The sequence below is a fragment of the Amblyomma mixtum genome, chromosome 2 (assembly GCF_055824585.1).
Source record: "Amblyomma mixtum isolate Tamu chromosome 2, ASM5582458v1, whole genome shotgun sequence".
Lineage (NCBI taxonomy): Eukaryota > Metazoa > Arthropoda > Arachnida > Ixodida > Ixodidae > Amblyomma > Amblyomma mixtum.
In genome coordinates this window covers 183366390-183384559 of record NC_143013.1, presented here as the reverse complement: position 1 = coordinate 183384559, position 18170 = coordinate 183366390, and the positions used below count along the sequence as shown (strand labels likewise).

The 18170-nt window shown below is 50.6% G+C and overlaps 1 protein-coding gene across 1 annotated transcript in view; it reads right to left on the bottom strand.

Annotated features, from left to right (window-relative positions):
• Positions 1–5787: 5787 nt before the first annotated feature.
• LOC149361777 (cytochrome P450 305M2-like) overlaps positions 5788–18170 on the bottom strand; it is a 42509-nt gene continuing 30126 nt past the window's right edge. Inside the window, exon 7 of the mRNA XM_089568150.1 lies at positions 5788–5978. Coding sequence (XP_089424276.1) covers positions 5788–5978 — 191 coding nt within the window. The remainder of the gene's footprint in view (positions 5979–18170) is intronic.

Genomic DNA, 18170 nt, shown 5'->3' with positions numbered 1-18170 from the left:
AGGCCAAGTCATTTTGGTGGAATAAGCTGGGACTGCAGCGCACTTCAGTACCTAGGCGCTGCTATGGCCCAAATTTGGAGCAGTTGCTCCTTCAGGAATTCGCAGATAATGTCCATGAGTCAAAAAACCCAGGCTTGATGTGTAGGGAACTCTTAGTGTTTGCTCGGGTTCAAGTATGCAACATTTTCTTTATTTGCTATAATTGCCCATGCGGTGCAAGTTGTCCACTGTGGGGTGAAGAAAGTGCAGGTGATGCAGTAAATATTCGCTACCTTGATATGGCGCTCCCAATGTTCACCCCTGAGTCGTGACTACCTATTTCTTTCTCTAGAGTCTGGCGGAATTGTCCTTGTTCACTTAATCATGCATCATCTTGCTTTGCGTTTTTCGTTTTTCAAATCGGCAAACCACCTTTTTTGAGTAGCTGTGCTTATTAGGCTTCTTAGGGCTCATTTGCCTTTCCTATTCGCACCGACTGGGATACTTTTGAGAGGCCTTAATTGGGATTGCTTAAGGAAGTTGCGGGCACCTTTAATTTTGTCACTGCTTGGTTTTATTTAGACTATTCTATAGCCTCTCAAGAAGGCGTATGTCTCATGTATTACAGATTAGTTTGTTCTTGTGCCCTTCTATTTTCGACCTTTCTGGAGTTCATCTGCACCAGTGTTTTAAAACATATTCAGCGAATGTGCATTTCTCCGGCTGCAAAAACGTTCTTCTTTAACGGCAGAAACCGACGCTGTCCGTCAAGGCATGGCTTAATGCCTAGAAGAGGTTTGTGCCGTGAACAGTGATTCGCCGCTTGTGTAATGCACCATTGACTATGGACCATTGTTTTTCTCTGTGCGATGATGCTGTGTTCTTCTGAGACATAGTGTAGAGAACACTTAAGAAACACATTGAAACCACACCCTACAGCATCTGTTTTTTTGTCTGTGGTAAGAAACTGACTTTTGCTATATGATTTGTTTCTGTTGATGGGACTATCAAGTTCCTGGAAGAGCCTTATGACGGACCGACGCATCAAGTAACCTCGGTGATCGAAATCTTAGTTGCTTCAGCAGAGAGCTTTGGTGCGGGGTGTATATGCTGCTCTGGAAGAGCCGCCTACCTGGCTTTCCTATCTAGACACATGTGTGTGCCTACCAGACATTTGAGGTTTGGTAAAGGTGGAGTTGTGGAGTGGTATGGTAGGTGCGTATTACACAGCTTGGTGGTTTGTGGCATAAGCATACTCAGAAGTTGCATTTTGGGCAGTATTTTTATGCAATAAAGAAAAAAGAAACTGCCGCTACGCTCTAGTGTTCTCTTGCAGTGTGTAGCGAAACTGATCTATTATCGGCACGCGAGTTCGAATCCCACTAATAGCAGAGTTTATTTTTATTTGTTTTTTTACTTATTTTTAGCTTCCCTCGGTTACCCCAGCGGCGGCGACGCGGCTCAACCCACGAACGGGCGTTTAAGAACTGCGCCCGATTTTGTGAACGCCCCTGTAGTTTATATAGTGATTTGTCGAAGTACGGCAATAGAGAAAAAAAGGATTTTGGCAGGCTTCTGGTTGCCGCAAGGTCCTGCTCGGGATAAAGAGTGATAACTGTGTGGTTTTAAGGAAAGCTTGTTTGGAAGGAACCGGGGCGTTTCGTTTCAGGCCAAATGGCCTCTCGGTGCCCGAACATTCCTATAATCCTCTTCAAGTACCTTTGAAGTACTCCTGGAGCTCTTCTGGTTTAGGGGTTGTATGCACGGCAGCTAACAGCAAGGACGCAGTATCTAGGCACTGCCTATCTTAAGATGTGTTGTGCTGTTGGCAGGACACTTCAAAAAGAAACGTCATTAGTTAAATTTAGGGTACTTTTGGTTTACGAAACTCCTTTGGCACCGAAGCACGCCAAGAGAGTGCCGCTAGGTTTTATTCTTAGAGCGCATCTCTTTAACGCCCGTTTCTGCGTTTCGCGGCGTCGCCGCAGCCGTCGCCGTTGCAACCAGCACTGGACACCTCAGCTGCGCATTAAGCGGCGAAACCAATGGAGCGGCAGCTTGCTAAGCAGAGGGCAAAATTGATAAGGTGGCTTTCAGGAAAGGAAATGGCGCCCTATCGGTGTAACAAATCTCGGCGGACACCTTAACCAGAGCGAAGGCGCAACAGTGGAAACCTACATTGTGCTTTAAGCTACGTGGCGGTAGAGACAGATATGCGCGGCATGCGTTGGCATTGACAACGCTGTGCATGAAACGAGGCGCTGAAGCCATAGGCCTTTGGCTTTCAATTGGCCTTGGCGTCGAGAATGTTTTACATTCCGATCAGTTGAAAGAAAGGAAGTGCGCATAACTGGCTCCCTTGGTAAGTGGGCGCCTGAATTGCGCTTATAGGTATGTGGGGTGATGAGACAGAGATATGGGCGGCTGAATGCTTTAGCGCTGAAAATGGTGAGCAAACTCGCGATCAACTATAACTGCCACCTGCCAGGGTGACAGGATGGGTGGAGACTTTAATGTAGATACGAAGACAAACAACCAGGATTTCCTTACCGCTCATGTGGAAGAATATCTCGTTCCTCTCGCTCGTAACGCCTCACACGGCTGTGACAACCACGTGAAATACTTGCGTACACTTCTTCCTTGAAGACCAGGCTTTTGTAAAGCAATTCGAGCATATTGTGACGAAGATGAAGCTGGCAGTGGCGCGGGACGGAGCGCTCGCGCTAGGCCAGCGGCCATTAAATCATCTCTTGTTCATGGTTCACCACACCTCATTCTTCGGCTGGCCGCCACGTTACATTTAGTGTGAGGTGCTGGGGTCCCTTCATCGCCATCCTGGTCCCAGAGCTTCGGTGTCCTGTGCCTGCCGTGGGCGTCGGCCGTGAGTGCCTGGTCCGCGCCGCCCGGTCATGCCCCAGCCCGCACGATCTGACCCAACCTCGCCGCTCACCCCAGCCCCGTCCCCCGCCCGGACCACAAGACACGACGACCCGAGACCCGACCGACCCGAGACCCGACCGACCCGAGACCCGACCGACCCGAGACCTGACCGATCCATCACCCAAGACCCACACGTGAAGACACCGCCCCCTGCCCCTGCCGTCCGGTGCGTCCAAGGACCTCGGCCGTCAGCTCCTGGCACCCTCCGGCCCGGATGATTCGTTGACCGGGACTCATCCTTCGATCCTCTCATCCACTGTGGCGGCCAGCACTGCACCATCTCGTATATCCTGTTCAACCCTCCACTCAAGACCATCGCCATTTCGCGCGTCTGTTCGTCACCGATCGGGACGATCGCTCGGAGGCCCCGGGTAGTGTGACGAAGACTAAGCTGGCAGTGGCGCGGGACGGAGCGCTAGCGCTAGGCCAGCGGCCATTAAATCACCTCTTGTTCATGGTTCACCACGCCTCATTCTTCGGCTGGCCGCCAGGTTACAATATATTTATATATTTTTCGAACTAAGAAGCTTCATTCATGACAATCAAGAACAGTTACTGGAGTGTTTCATAAGAAAAATGTATAAAATATAACATACTGTCTGTAATTGTAGGCACTTGTCTTGCTCGAATTCTTTTTTCAATCTATCGAAAAGCTGAAACAGCTGTTGTGCTGCACTCAATTTCTGATTAGGAAGTAACGTAATCATCGAAAAGTTTTAGGATGGCCACACTGCATCGTAGCCATGTGGCATACAAAATGAGTATTGCAAATGAAGGCTACCATCAAGAACATATCGCCACGTGATATCACAATGCTTGCGCTGCCAGAAGGTACCCAATGTCGCAACACCCACCGGACTGCTTACTCGAAAAAAGGTTATGGTTTATAGGGGTTCAACGTCTTAAAGCAACTCAGACTACTGGGGACGCCATAGTGGAGGGATCTGGAAATTATTTAGATCTTTTGGGGTTTTTTAACGTGCACTGGCATCGTCCAGTATGTAGGTCTCCCGCATTTGGCTCTCATCGAAATGCGATCAGCGCAGCCTGGATCGAACTCGCGTATTTGGGGTCAGCAGCCGTGTACCATAACAACTGAGCCACTAGGGAGCCTTATCCGAAAAAAAATCGAATATAGCCCCGATTATAGCACCAAGTAGTACCACGTGCCGAAGCGTGGCGCGCCCATCGAGCTACATTAATGGCCAACATAATCGGAGTTCGGTATACTAGTCCAATTTCGTATTCTTTTACACAGGACATTCAAGAAGATAATCTGTGCTCGATATAACCAATAATTCAAAACATCCGGATTGAATATCTGAAAATAACTGAATGTGAGCAACACGTATCTGTGATTGCGGCCGCAAACCCCCCTGGGCAATAAATTAGCGAATAACGTTTGTTTCCGTGCCTTTTTTTTATTCTGTCAATGTCCACATCAATATGTAGTTGTCCCCCAGTGGTTGAACATTTTCAACCTGAAATTATTCAGGACAAAATAGTCGCCTTCGCTCTGCACAGCTAGATGTGCGATGCTTCGTTCTACAAGTGCCCCATCGGCAGTTGTTCGGGCTGTCCTGGCATCTCGAAATAACTGGGTCCCTTGCGGATATTCTTCATCTTATATCTACCAGTTTTGCGTTGAAGACCGTAATTTGGTAAGCTAACTTCTATGTAATCCGTTGATGCGAAGTGACGGGCGTGTTTGTGCAAAGGAAGGCTAAGGACCCAGACCATCCATATTTGTCGTTTAGTCAAGAAAAATGTCGACAAAAAGCAGACTTATAGCTTGCGTCCAGAAATATACTGGACATGAACGCGCTCGTCAATAAACCTGGTTTAAAAGCAATAATTACAATCAGAAACTTTAAAAAAGCTGAAAACAACGCAAGAAGAAGAAAGATGGTTTGAACAGACAGCTCTTGCGAGGTGAAAAAAACGTTAAAATCCCAGCACGTCTTTCAGGCCTTCCTGTTGTTCTAGTGCGCTTCCCGTCGTTTTGAGCCAATTCTTCAGAATGAACATGAGTCAACCGAACGCGGTGGCACACAGTGTACGTAGGGTATGGTTTATATGTATTATTGAACGAAAGCGAGTCATGCTATCAAAGACGCCTTTGTGGAGGGCTCCATACAAAACCGATTTGGGTTTTTGCGTTCCTTGACATAGCGCAATAGACGAGCCTCAAGAATTTCGCCTCTCTCTAAATACGACCGCCGAGTCCGGGAACGAAATTGTGTCTTTCTGGTCAGCACCCAAGCACGCTAAACCCTGAGCTACCGCTGCGGCTCTGCATGTAAGGATACGGCCATTGGAGTACTACCTTAAATATTTTTTTTCACTCGGGGGCATCAGACACAAGGTCTAGAGCCAACCCTCCTTTCATATTTCAAAAGACTGTATGCCGAGGGTGTAGTTGTGTGCGTCTTAGACGCCTCCAGTCAACTGGTGGGTCCAGTTACTTACCGTCAAATGTGCATTGCATACTTTGCCCCTGATCCTGAGCAGGCCAAACCAGCCGTTATTAGCCGTTTGCCTCTATGCTGACGATTACCACACGAAAATGACTGAAGACCAGGGTACAAAGGAGAGGCAGTTTGCTGCTGTGCAACCAATACATCCGCTCAGCAAAAACAACAAAAAAAAACACAGGCTTGAATCAAGAACAGCGAGCCCTCGCAAAAATACTTTCATTGGACAAATAGTTTATTGAATAGTTCTCGTTTCCTCATGCAGGCTGGTCAGTATTATAAAAATCGCCCGAAAAGGACACCACAGATAGACAGCGGAGAACTGAAAAATTAAAGCAATGAAAGAAAATGAAAATACTGGAGATAACCATCGTACAAATAAAAGGGTTGGCTCTTAAGAGTCAGTGAAGTTCCTGGGTAGGAACCGGAAGCGGACGTCCAGCAGTTTGCGTACTTCCAGCTCCGGATCCTCCCAGTCATATTGCAGTGGTTCGTCCAGAACCACGCGGTACTTTTGCAGCACAAACGTGATAAGCAAGAACATGTGCATGATGGCGAATTTCTGTCCGGGACACGTTCTCCGGCCTGCACAAAATGGCAAAATTAGTACCAGGAGTACGAAGGAAAAACGACTGCCATAATAACAGAGCACATCACGCTTTATTGCAAATATGAAAAAAGCAAGTATATTCAGTGGAAGAAATAGGAGAATTGATAAAGACCTCTCCCAGTTATGTATTATTAACCTTATTCGCCTATGTATCGCCCAACGTACCACTGCCAATATCGTAATCTGATTGGCCCTCTTGAATCTCTCTCGCCGCTCTGCTACGTTTACCTATCTTGAAATCATTCCAGTTATACATATTGGGACCATCGGCTACTTCTTTTTCACACTACATGCCGTGTTCATAATTAATTCCCTTTTTGTGCTTCGCCAATGACTTTCCTAACTCACCTTTGTTCACTAGCCCACTCAGCTCTCCTCTGTCACTACTCGTTAGACCATTTTGCCATCAATAGCTATTTGCATTCTACGCAATTTAATGTAAACTTTTCATTAGCCTGCGAATTTCTTTTCTAATGGCGAGCATTGACGTTGTGCTGCTGTTATATTATTTCCTACTCAGTGATACAATACCACTGCTATTCATCACTCGGGATTGTGGACCAAATGCATCCCATCCAGCACTTACTGCCCTCTGATATCTAGCATGATATTTCCGCAAATCTTTGTAGCATTTGTTTGTTGTGTTTATTTGTTCATGCTTTAAGGCTGCCGGCACGTCGCTTTATCGCTTCGTTTGTGATGCAAGACGCGCCTAGAATTATCTCGATTGATCGCATCCGGACGGAGCCGATTCTAGTTCGCGCCAGAATGTTCTAGAACTTCTAAAGCTTTATCTCGAAGGTTCGCTATCAGCTTTAAGAAGAGCACGGCCGACAGCGGCGTTCATTCTGTTCGACGACCGCCGAGCACGCTTGTTGCTGCGCCGCCGCCGAGTGATCCAGTTCTTTGCGGGCGCAAGTCAGCCCGAATAAAGAGTTTTGTTTCGAAGACATTCTCGCTGTCTTCCTGTTCGCCAGACTTCAGTCACCACTACGTGACAACTGATGGAGGTGCTGACCTGCTATCCACTTATGCCCCTCACGATGGAACCTGGTGCACCGCCAACGCCCGTCGGGCTTCGCCAGCCCCGTGAGCCACCGACTTTCCGTGGAGAACCCCACGAAGATGTAGAGGACTGGCTAGACATGTACGACCATGTGGCAGCGCTGAACGTTTGGAATGACAGCCCTAAGCTTCGAAACGTTTATTTTGCGGTGGACGGCCCTGCCAGAACGTGGTTTGAAAACCACGAATCTTCTCTTACGACCTGGGCGACCTTCAAGAAGCAGCTACTGGGTACGGTAACTAGCGTCGTACGTATGGAAAGAGCGGAGGTCCTCATGCAATCAAGAATTCAACGCCCAAACGAGACCGTGACTGCGTATGTCGAAGATATGAAACAACTTTTCAGCCGCGCCAACCCTGACATGACTGAGGAAAAGAAGCTCTCGTTCCTGATGCGTGGCGTGAAGGAGCAACTCTTCGCCGTTCTGATCCGGGATCCTCCAACAACCGTCGCCGAGTTTGTAGCTGAAGCTTCATCAGTCAAAAAGACCCTTGACGCGCGGACCCGTCACTACAACCGACCACTTCAAGTTCTGACGGCAAGCCCCCTAGGAGACACTCCTGCAAGCGGGGATAACCTGAGAGATTTGGTACGCGAAATTGTTCGCGAAGAACTTCGTCCGCTGCTGCCATCCCCACCGTAGCAGGCGCAGCACCCTCATGTGGCGTCGCTCACGCACATCATCCGTGAAGAGGTTCAGCATGCACCTGGCTCCCCGCCACAGACGACACCAATGGAAGTTGAAGCCATGAACTATGCCGCCGCACTACGCAGTCCTGCGCCCCGACGAGGCCCCCCAATCCCACTTCGACGGGCACCAGCTCTACAAGAACGACGACCTCTAGCTCCCGCCCGACCACCTTACGAGCGAAGCAACGGAACTAGGAAATGCGACCAGTGGAGGACTCCCGATAACCGCCCACTGTGTTTACATTGTGGCCATGCCGGACACATACTTCGCCACTGCCCGCAGAGACGCATCGAGCTGCGAGGTTTCGCCATCGACGCCCCTCGACCGCTCCCCGGCCAGCGACCACGGGAAATCGACGACTACCTGCGCAGAGGGGAGTACGGGTCTTGAAGCCGTCTTTCCTGCTCCCCGTCGCCGTCTACCGCTCGATTTGCATCACCGGGCCGCAGCTACGCCGAGGCTGTCCGAGGAAGGTCCCCTAGCGCCCGTAGGGGAAACTAAACAAAGCAACCTGTGGAGGTCAGGTTGCTTGCCGAGGAAACGACGAAGATCCTCCAGCGACCACGCCGTATGAAGACGCCACACCCACTACGCCGACGCCGCATACAAAGACAACCTCGACCACGTCGCGAACCACCTTCAAAACGACGCCGCCGTCAAGAAAAGCTTCGACCACATACCCCAGCCACGATTCACATACCCGACGAAGCCGTGATCCAAAGCCGAAGACGACGTTCAACTCCAGAGCCAGGACATCCGACTGAGAAGTGGTTATCGACGGCCGGAAGGTCACCGCTCTAGTCGACACCGGAGCCGATTATTCGGTGATGAGGGGACCATTCGCTGCGCAGCTGAGGAAAATAACGACCGCTTGGGACGGCCCACAAATTCGCACCGCAGGGGGCCACCTCATTACGCCATCAGGACGATGCACAGCGCGAGTGACTCTCAAGAGACATACCCATCCCACGGCCTTCGTAGTGCTACGGCAATGTTCCCGCGAAGTGATCTTGGGTATGGATTTCCTTTATGGGCATCAAGCTATCATTGACCTGCGATCCAAGATAAGATCACGTTGCGCTTAGTGTCTTGGAGGAACAAGTGAGTGTCCCACCCCGCTCAAGCGTCATCATCACCGTAGGCGCCACGGAAGCGCCACTGAAGCCATTATCGAGGGGAACATGCAGTTGCTTCTCGACCGAGGAATCGGCATCGCAAGAGGCATCGCACATTTCCGCAATGGACAAACCGAAGTACTGCTGACTAACTTCAGCGAAGAATACCGGCACGTTAACAAAGGAACGACGATTTTCATTCCTCGACGAAATATTCGACGTACGAGACTTCTTCGGGCTCTCCGACCCATCCGTAGAAGATTCGCCTGACCAAGTGAACTCGCCAGCTTTCGACATAAACCCAGCCCTGCCCCGGAACAGACAAGACCAGATCCGCAGTCTCCTTCGAAGCTACAGCGAGTGCTTCTCGTCATCGCCGAAGGTCCGAAAAACGCCGATTGCCAAGCATCGCATTATAACCGACCAGCACGCCCGACCTCTCTGCCAAAGCCCCTACCGAGTGTCGCCGCGAGAACGACAAGCCATCCGCGGCCAAGTGGAAGAAATGCTGCGCGACGGCGTTATTCAGCCTTCGAAGAGCCCCTGGGCGGCACCTGTTGTTCTAGTGATAAAGAAAGACGGTTGACTTTGAATCTGCGTTGACTACAGGCACTTGAACAACATCACAAAGAAGGACGTCTACACCCTCCTTCGCATCGGCGACACACTGGACCGGCTCTGCAACGCCAAGTATTTCTCATCGATGGACTTTAAGAGCAGCTACTGGCAAATTAAGGTCGATGAAGAGATCGCGAGAAGACCGCATTCATCACTCTAGATGGCCTCTTCGAGTTCAAGGTGATGCGATTTCGTTTCTGTTCCGCACCAGCCACATTTCAGCGAGTAATGGATACAGTGCTGGCAGGCCTGAAGTGGCAGATTTGCTTGGTATATTTAGATGACGTCGTTGTCTTCGCCTCGAACTTTGAGGAACACCTAAATACGAGGGGGTATTTAGTTTTTGTTTGAACTTATTTGTTTATTTTTTGTTTTTGTTTGAACTTATTTGTTCACATTTTAGGCACAGACTTTCAATTTCCTTAAAGTATTCCCCACTTGCAATGATACGCTTGTCGAATCTTTCATTCCGTTTTTCAAAACATTGTTTCAATTCATCTTTTCTGATGCTTGACAGTGCCTCCGTCATTTTTTTCTTCACCTCAGCAACATCAACGAAACGCTTTCCATTCACCTATTTTTCCATTCTAGGAAACAAAGGGAGTAGCACGGGGCAAGGTCGGGATAGTATGCGGGTTGAGGAATAGGGGTCATGCCATTTTTGGTACAAAATTGTCGTAGAGACTGGGCTGTGTGAGCAGGGGCATTGCCATGATGAAAAAACCAGTCACCCGACCGCCACAAATCTGGCCGCTTCTCCCGCACACTGTTGCCCAATCTTTTCAAAACAACCCAGTAGAAAGCCTGGCGAACTGTCTGACCCTGCGGAACAAATTCTCAATGGACGACTCCTCTCACGTCGAAAAACAAATCAGCATTGTTTTCAGGTTTGGCTTCACCTGACGAGCTTTCTTGAGGCGAGTTGAATATGAAGTTTTCCATCGGCATGATTGTTGCTTTGATTCAGGATTCGATTCAGGAACACTTGAGTTGTCCCCATAGCATCGTCCTTGTACGTCTTTCTTAATATTTCAAGAGTTTCCATTCAACTTTTTCCGAGCAAAAATCAGAATTTCACCGGCGCACGCTGTTCACGAAAATCAGATATTGCAAAAACGACATTCACACAAAACAGTCGTGACTCTAAAACTCTGACTAAACTAGTCTGACCTCCTTCAACGACGGCACTCGGCTTACTGAGTCTGGAATATTCGTTCTATGCGCTCCTAGTGGCAAAACGCGGTACCACACAAGCTTCGCCGACCAAAAAATTTAGTCCGGTTTCTTTTGCGTACCCCCTCGTAGGCTTCGAACAGTACTGGATGCAATCAAATCGTCCGGGCTAACCTTGAAAGCAGAGAAGTGCCACTTTGCCTATGAAGAGCTGCTGTTTCTCGGCCACTTTGTTAGCAAGGAGGGAGTACGCCCAGACTCGCAGAAAACACCTGCTATCGCAATGTTTCCGCCACCGGCCGATAAGAAAGCTGTCCGCAGATTCCTCGGACTGTGCGCGTACTACCGACGATTTGTGAAGAACTTTTCGCGCATTGCCGAGCCACTGACCCACCTGACAAAGGCAGACGTGCCGTGGAAGCCTTCAAGGAACTTCAGTGTCCTTTCCAGTCCCCACCGATCCTCGCGCACTTCGATGAAAACGCCGAGTTAGAGATTCATACCGACGCAAGTAGTGTGGGCCTAGGCGCTGTCCTCGTTCAGGAAATTGACGGAGTGGAGAAGGTCATCGCGTACGCTAGCCGTTCCCTGTCCAAAGCCGAGGCTAATTATTCGACAACTGAGAAGGAGTGCCTTGCCATCATCTGGGCTACGTCGAAATTCCGCCCCTACCTGTACGGACGACCGTTCAAGGTGGTCAGCGATCACAACACACTGTGCTGGCTCGCCAGTTTGAAGGACCCCTCCGGCCGCCTCGCTCGATGGAGCCTGCGGCTCCAGGAATTTGATGTAACCGTCTTTTACAAGTCCGGACGCAAGCACTCTGACGCCGACTGCCTGTCACGAGCCCCTGTAGATCCACCGCCGCCGGACGACGATGAGGACGCCTTCCTGGGACCCATCAGCTCCAGCTCTTTTGCACAACAGCAACGCGCGGACCCCGACATAAAATCCCTCATCGAATACTTGGAAGGCAAGGTTTATTCACCCCCCGCCTCGTTCAAGCGAGGATTGTCTTCGTTTTGTTTACAGAACGATGTCCTCGTGAAGAAGAATTTTGCAGCGAACAAGACACCCTCCCTCCTTGTTGTACCTGTAAGTCTCCGCAGAGAAGTTCTTCAGGCCTCACACGACGAGCCGACAGCTGGACATCTCGGGTTTTCTCTCACCCTCCGCCGCATTCAAGACAAGTATTACTGGCCCCGACAGTCAGCCGATGTCGCACAATATGTGAAAACCTGCCGAGATTGCCAGCGACGAAAGACCCCTCAAACCCGACCAGCACGATTTCTGAACCCCATTGAACCCCCCTCAAGGCCCTTTCAGCAGATCGGCATGGACTTGCTTGGCCCTTTCCCGAAATCAACATCTGGAAATAAGTGGATCGTTATAGCGACCGACTACCTGACCCGCTACGCCGATGCAAGAGCCTTACCGAACAGAACAGCAGAAGAAGTCGCCAAATTTTTCGTGGAGAACATTCTTCTCCGACACGGCGCCCCCGATGTGCTCATCACTGACAGAGGAACAGGATTTACGGCGGAACTGACGCAAGGCATCCTCCATTAGAGCCGAACCAGCCAGTGGAGAACAACTGCATACCACCCGCAGACCAACGGTCTCACCGAGCGCCTCAACAAAACCATCACCGATATGCTCGCCATGTATGTCGATGCCGAACACAAGACCTGGGACGTCATCTTGCCTTCCGTAGTCTTCGCCTACAACACTGCAGTGCAGAAGACCACTCAGATGACGCCTTTTAGGCTCATCCATGGCAGAGAGGCCACGACCACGCTGGACGCCATGCTGCCGAACATTACCGAGGAAGAAAACGTCGACGTTGCCGCCTACCTACAACGCGCAGAAGAAGCCCGAAGACTTGCCTGATTAAGGATCAAAGACCAGCAGTGGACCGACGCCACACGCTACAACCTACGAAGACGCAACGCGGAATACAAGCCAGGAGACCGAGTCTGGGTTTGGACGCCCATTCGCCGCCGAGGATTGAGCGAAAAGCTTTTGCGACACTATTTCGGCCCGTACAAGGTTCTTCGTCGGCCATGTGAATTGGACTACGAAGACGTCCCTGACCAAATGACTGCATCCCAGCGACGCTGCGTACGATCCAAAGTAGTCCATGTCGTACGCCTAAAGCCCTATCATGCACGCTAAAGGACGCCGTGTTTCCACATTCGGTGTTTACTTTTGCACAATCCGCTTTTGATTGTTGATAGCCGCATTATGTTCTAAAGCATCGAGTCGATGCTTCTTTGAGAGGGGAGTAATGCCGCGAATCTTTGTAGCGTTTGTTTGTTGTGTTTATTTGTTCATGCTTCAAGGCTGCCGGCACCCCGCTTTATCGCTTCGTTTGTGACGCAAGACGCGCCTAGAATTATCTCGATTGATCGCATCCGGACGGAGCCGATTCTAGTTTGCGCCAGGATGTTCTAGAACTTCTAAAGCTTTATCTCGAAGATTCGCTATCAGCTTTAAAAAGAGCACGGCCGACAGCGGCGTTCATTCTGTTCGACGACCGCCGAGCACGCTTGTTGCTACGCCGCCGCTGAGTGCTTCAGTTCTTTGCGGGCGCAAGTCAGCCCGAATAAAGAGTTTTGTTTCGAAGACATTCTCGCTGTGTTCCTGTTCGCCAGACTTCAGTCACCACTACGTGACGATATGCACCTGCTGACTCTTCTTACCCTAAATGAGGTGCATTCCCCAACAAGTTTGATAACCTTTTTCTCGTAAAGTGTCTTCTCCTTGCCAGACAGTGGAAGAATACTCTTCTTTTAACGCGGAAGCGTTAACGGCCCCGTCTCGCAGAAAAGGCGGTGTCATCGTGGACGTCGCGGCGTTGGCCTTGAGCGAAATACTCCAAAGGCATGAATAAATAAAATCGAATAGGAAATTGGTGGAGTTTAGGAATCGAACCAGGGCCTCCGGAATGCGAGACGAGCGAGCTAACCAGTCCGCCACGCTAGCTCGAGAGTTTGGAATGAACAAAGGCGCGTCTAGTGAATATGGTGTTGTCTTAGAAGGATTCTTTGCAGACATGTACAGTGGTGTATTTTAGTAATTATGTGCAATAAAATGATAGAAGGTGCAGTCAAGCAAGTAGCAAAGTACGTTTCCGTTACTTTTCCTCTTCTCTTGGTGCGCACGTAGCGTATCAGGTGGCGCCCACTAACACCACGCTCTCCCCTTTCTACTCGCAATAGGGGAAACAACCTACAATTGAAGCCCTCCGACCCATCTCGCTGACATCGTGCCTCGGCAAGCTGTACGAACGAGTTGTGCAAACAAGACTCCAAAACTACTTAGAAGAAAACAACCTTTTCCACCCATCGATGCTGGGATTCCGGGCGGGTCTCTCTACGCAAGACGCCTTCCTCCTTCTTCATAACGAGGTCCTTGTCGGCATCCCGAGAGAATCCGAACACGTCGTCATGGCTCTCGATCTCAAGGGAGCTTTCGACAACGTCTCGCATGACGCTATCCTGAACGAACTGAATAACCTCCACTGTGGTGAACGGGTATTCCAATACATCAAGAATTTCCTCTCGAACCGCACGGCCACCATTGGCATAGGCGAAACGCGCTCCGATATCAAGAGCATGCCCAACAAGGGCACGCCTCAGGGATCCATCATCTCCCCTCTCCTATTTAACGTCGCCATGATTGGAGTGGCAAAGGCCCTGCAAGAAGTTCCCGACATTGGATTCACTCTGTACGCGGACGATGTCACCATCTGGACCACCAAAGGCTCTTTGGCGGACAAGGAACAAGCGCTACAAGTGGCGGCGACATGCGTCGAAAGAGAAGCGATATGCCGCGGCCTGCGATGTGCCCCTGAAAAATCAGAAATAATCAGAGTCAAGGGGTTTGCGTACAAATCCCAAGACACCCCGATCAACGTCCTACTTCATGGTACCCAGGTTAAGGAAACTTCTCTAGTCCGCATACTCGGTCTCTGGATACAAAGCGACCGCAAAGCCACACACACCTTCAAGCTACTGTCCCACGCCACCCAGCAAATCGCCCGAATGATACGCCGGGTGGCCAGGAACAGAAAGGGCATGCGAGAAGAAGACACAATAAGACTGGTGCAGGCGCTTGTCCTCAGCCGCATCTCTTACGGTCTTCCGTATCACGCTCTTCTCAGACAAGACTTCAAGAAGGCGGACGCGCTGATCCGCACGGCATACAAACACGCCCTCGGACTACCCCCGTATACGACCAACACCAAACTCGAAGCACTGGGACTTCACAACACCTTCGACGAAATCAGAGACTCTCTCCTCCTCGCACAGCGAGAGCGACTCCTTCGCACGGAAACCGGCAGGCAGATACTCATTAGAATCGGCTTCCCGGCCGATCTCCAAGTCATCGAGTCGACGGAAAACCTTTCACCCAAGTACCGCAATAGAGTCCACGTCAATCCACTACCCAAGAACATGTCACGCTCGCACAACGAGGGCCGACGCAACGCTCGGATCGACTACTTAAAGCGCACAGTTGCCCGCAGCTTCAATACTCTATACGTAGATGCCGCCCTACACAGAGACGCCACGCGCGCCACGGCAGTAGTGGTGGACTCGACATTTCAGGAAGTGGCCAGCGTTTCCCTGAGGCACTGCACGGTCACCGAAGCTGAAACGGCCGCGATAGCGCTCGCCGTCCAATACGGAGATACGCACGGCAAAGAAGTGAAGATTGTGTCGGACTCCCAGGCGGCATGTCGACTTCTTCTCGCAGGAAGAATCCCCAAAAAGTTGTCCGTATTTGCAACGACTTCCCCTGTACACAATTCCGAACTCCGACACGAAATCACATGGGCTCCGGGGCACTCGGGGCTCGAGGGAAACGAGGCCGCGGACCTGTCAGCTCGAGGGCACACCAACCGAGCGACAGACACCCCCGACCAGGACACCACCACCCCCGAAATCCCCACTGCCTACAGTGCACGGCTCCAATACTTTAGAACGCTTCGCCAGCAATACCCCCCACCGCATAAAAGGCTAAATGCTCAGGAGGCGCGCGAATGGAGGCAACTCCAGACCGACACCTTTCCTAATCCATATAAGTACCACATTATTTTCTCGGGCCGTTACGAAGGCTCCTGCCCGTGGTGCGAAGAACATCCCACAACATACCACATTACAAGTGGGTGCGTTGGGCCAAAACCATTGGATCTAAAATTCCCTAGAACAATGGAGCAGTGGGAGGCCACTCTGCTCAGCTCGGACCTTGCCATTCAGCAACAGCTGATCAAACAAGCCCGGGCGGCAGCGATAGCCACTGGGGTCCTGAAATGAGGACACCACCCGTTCTGTAACCTTTCATTTTCTTACTTTCTTTTACTTTTCTCAATAAATGTTTTCAACAGCATGCCACTGCCCCAACAGATAGCGCACGAGTCCAAAATGGGGAACGGGCTCAACTTCGAACCTCGAAACCTAACCCAAGCAGTGGAAGTCGCCATCGCGTTAGCGGCAACACTGATTCCAACACAATCATAACCGACTCGCGAGGGGCGTGTCGGAACGTCCAATTGCGCTGGGTCCTGTACCTGGCCTACCGGCTACTGCAAAACAGCTCGAAAGCACGAAGTGCATCCCACCGCTTCATAGTCTTGGCTCCAGCCCACTCGGGGCTAGGAGGAAACGAGGCAGCAGACGCAGCCGCCCGCGCGCTCTCTAACCGAGCAACCCCGTCCCCCGCCTCCTTTGAAGAAGCAGCGGAAGCCACGGCCGCCTACACTTTCAGGGAAATAATGAGGGCCTCGATTCTGGCAGCCTTGATGCCATAGGAAGCACAAGAGGGTTCTCACGCAGCTTCCACCCTCTCCGTTCGATGACGTTCTACGTCACACCTGCGGTAAATCAGGACGTTCTACGTCCACCGCTTATGAACGTGGGTGGCGCTGATGAACACTCTCAAGGTTAGGTTACTTGTAAACATAAATACCCCCGAAAGCAGAAGAATTGACAGCCGTCGCCGTAGCTCAGAGGTAGAGCACCGGACGCGTAAATCGAAGGTCGTGGGTTCGGATCCCACCGGCGGCATGTGGTTGTTTTTTCTTCTGTTTTTCTAATCAATTATCTTTAAGCGATAACATATTCAGTAATATTCTAAATTGATCAACACCACAAAATAAATAAATTACTTTAAGAAAAAAATCCCCTGTGCCCCTTGGTTTCTGTGGCTGTTGGCTTCTGTCAACTATACCAAAATAGACATAAAATGTACCCCCCCCCCCACCCATGTAAAGGTTTAACGAGAGCGGAAGAAGGCCTGTTCCTCCGCCTCATCACGAACACCACATGGCGTGGGCGCACTCCTCCAACCCTGCCTTTACTCCCAACCCAAACCCCACCCGGGAGGACTGGGAGGCGACCCTACGAGCATGTTCCGACCTGAAAGCCCAAAAGGCTATGATTGTGAACGAGCAATGGTGGCAGTGGAAGCCCCTGGGGTCCCGTACTATGGACTCCACCTAGTGTTTGTGAAGGGAACGACACTCAGCCTGACCCCAGAACAACCTCTATGTAACTACCTGTTTACAGAGGAAATAAACGTTTTTACCACCACAACAACGGCAGCGCCTCCCGCTCGTCTCATTCGGGCGCAGTGGGGCCGTGCGGGGACCCAGGAGTCGCACGTCAAGCGGCGAACAACGCAGCGCACATCCAACATGCGTTCAACACGAAGCTTGCGGCTTGCTGCCCGTTCGTTGTGCGCAGAAGCCATGCTGGTGTTCGTGGCACTGGGTTTGTCGAGAAAGATATACCGACGAACTGCGACTGCAACTTGAGTACCGCGCGTTTCGGCAAGGCGCCCGGCCGCGCTTCTACGTGATTTGCCGCTCGCGCGTCCGTTTCACCGTCCGTAGCTTAACCGCTGCACCACTGCGTCAGGAGTGATACGATGACTGCCACAAATGTATTAATTTGAAGTAGAGAATGGCTAATTCCGCATATATGAGAATTAATCCAATAACGCTATCACGTCATACCCTAAAGGCGGAGCTCAAGTACCTCCTCCGAATTTTTTTTCACATTTTTTCTTTCCCCTTCCTGATTCCGAGTGCTTATGGCCGCAATCATGCGCTGCTATTCTTTCCTTGGTCACATAACAACGCGAACTCATAATCGAATCAAAAATTTCCATGATGTCCTTCATTTATAAACTTTTACCTGCATGTCTTTCCAGTCCACAACTCTCATTACCTTTTGTTAAAGAGGCTCTAAAGGGGATCCCAATAAACTTGCGGCATGCCTAGGATGTTAAAGGACACCGCTTTACAAATATTTTCTAGCAAGATTTTTTTTAAAGCGTTTTGTTAAAGCTAGTTATCTCCTGTCGAAAGTTGAATTTACTCCTCTTCGCGCCTTTCTTCTTTTGTCAGTTTTTGCGCGCTGGCTTGTCGGCGCCTCCGCCGGCACCACCCACTCGGTCCCTCTGCCGGCTGCCGACGATCGCGGGATGAGGGTGCGGAGCT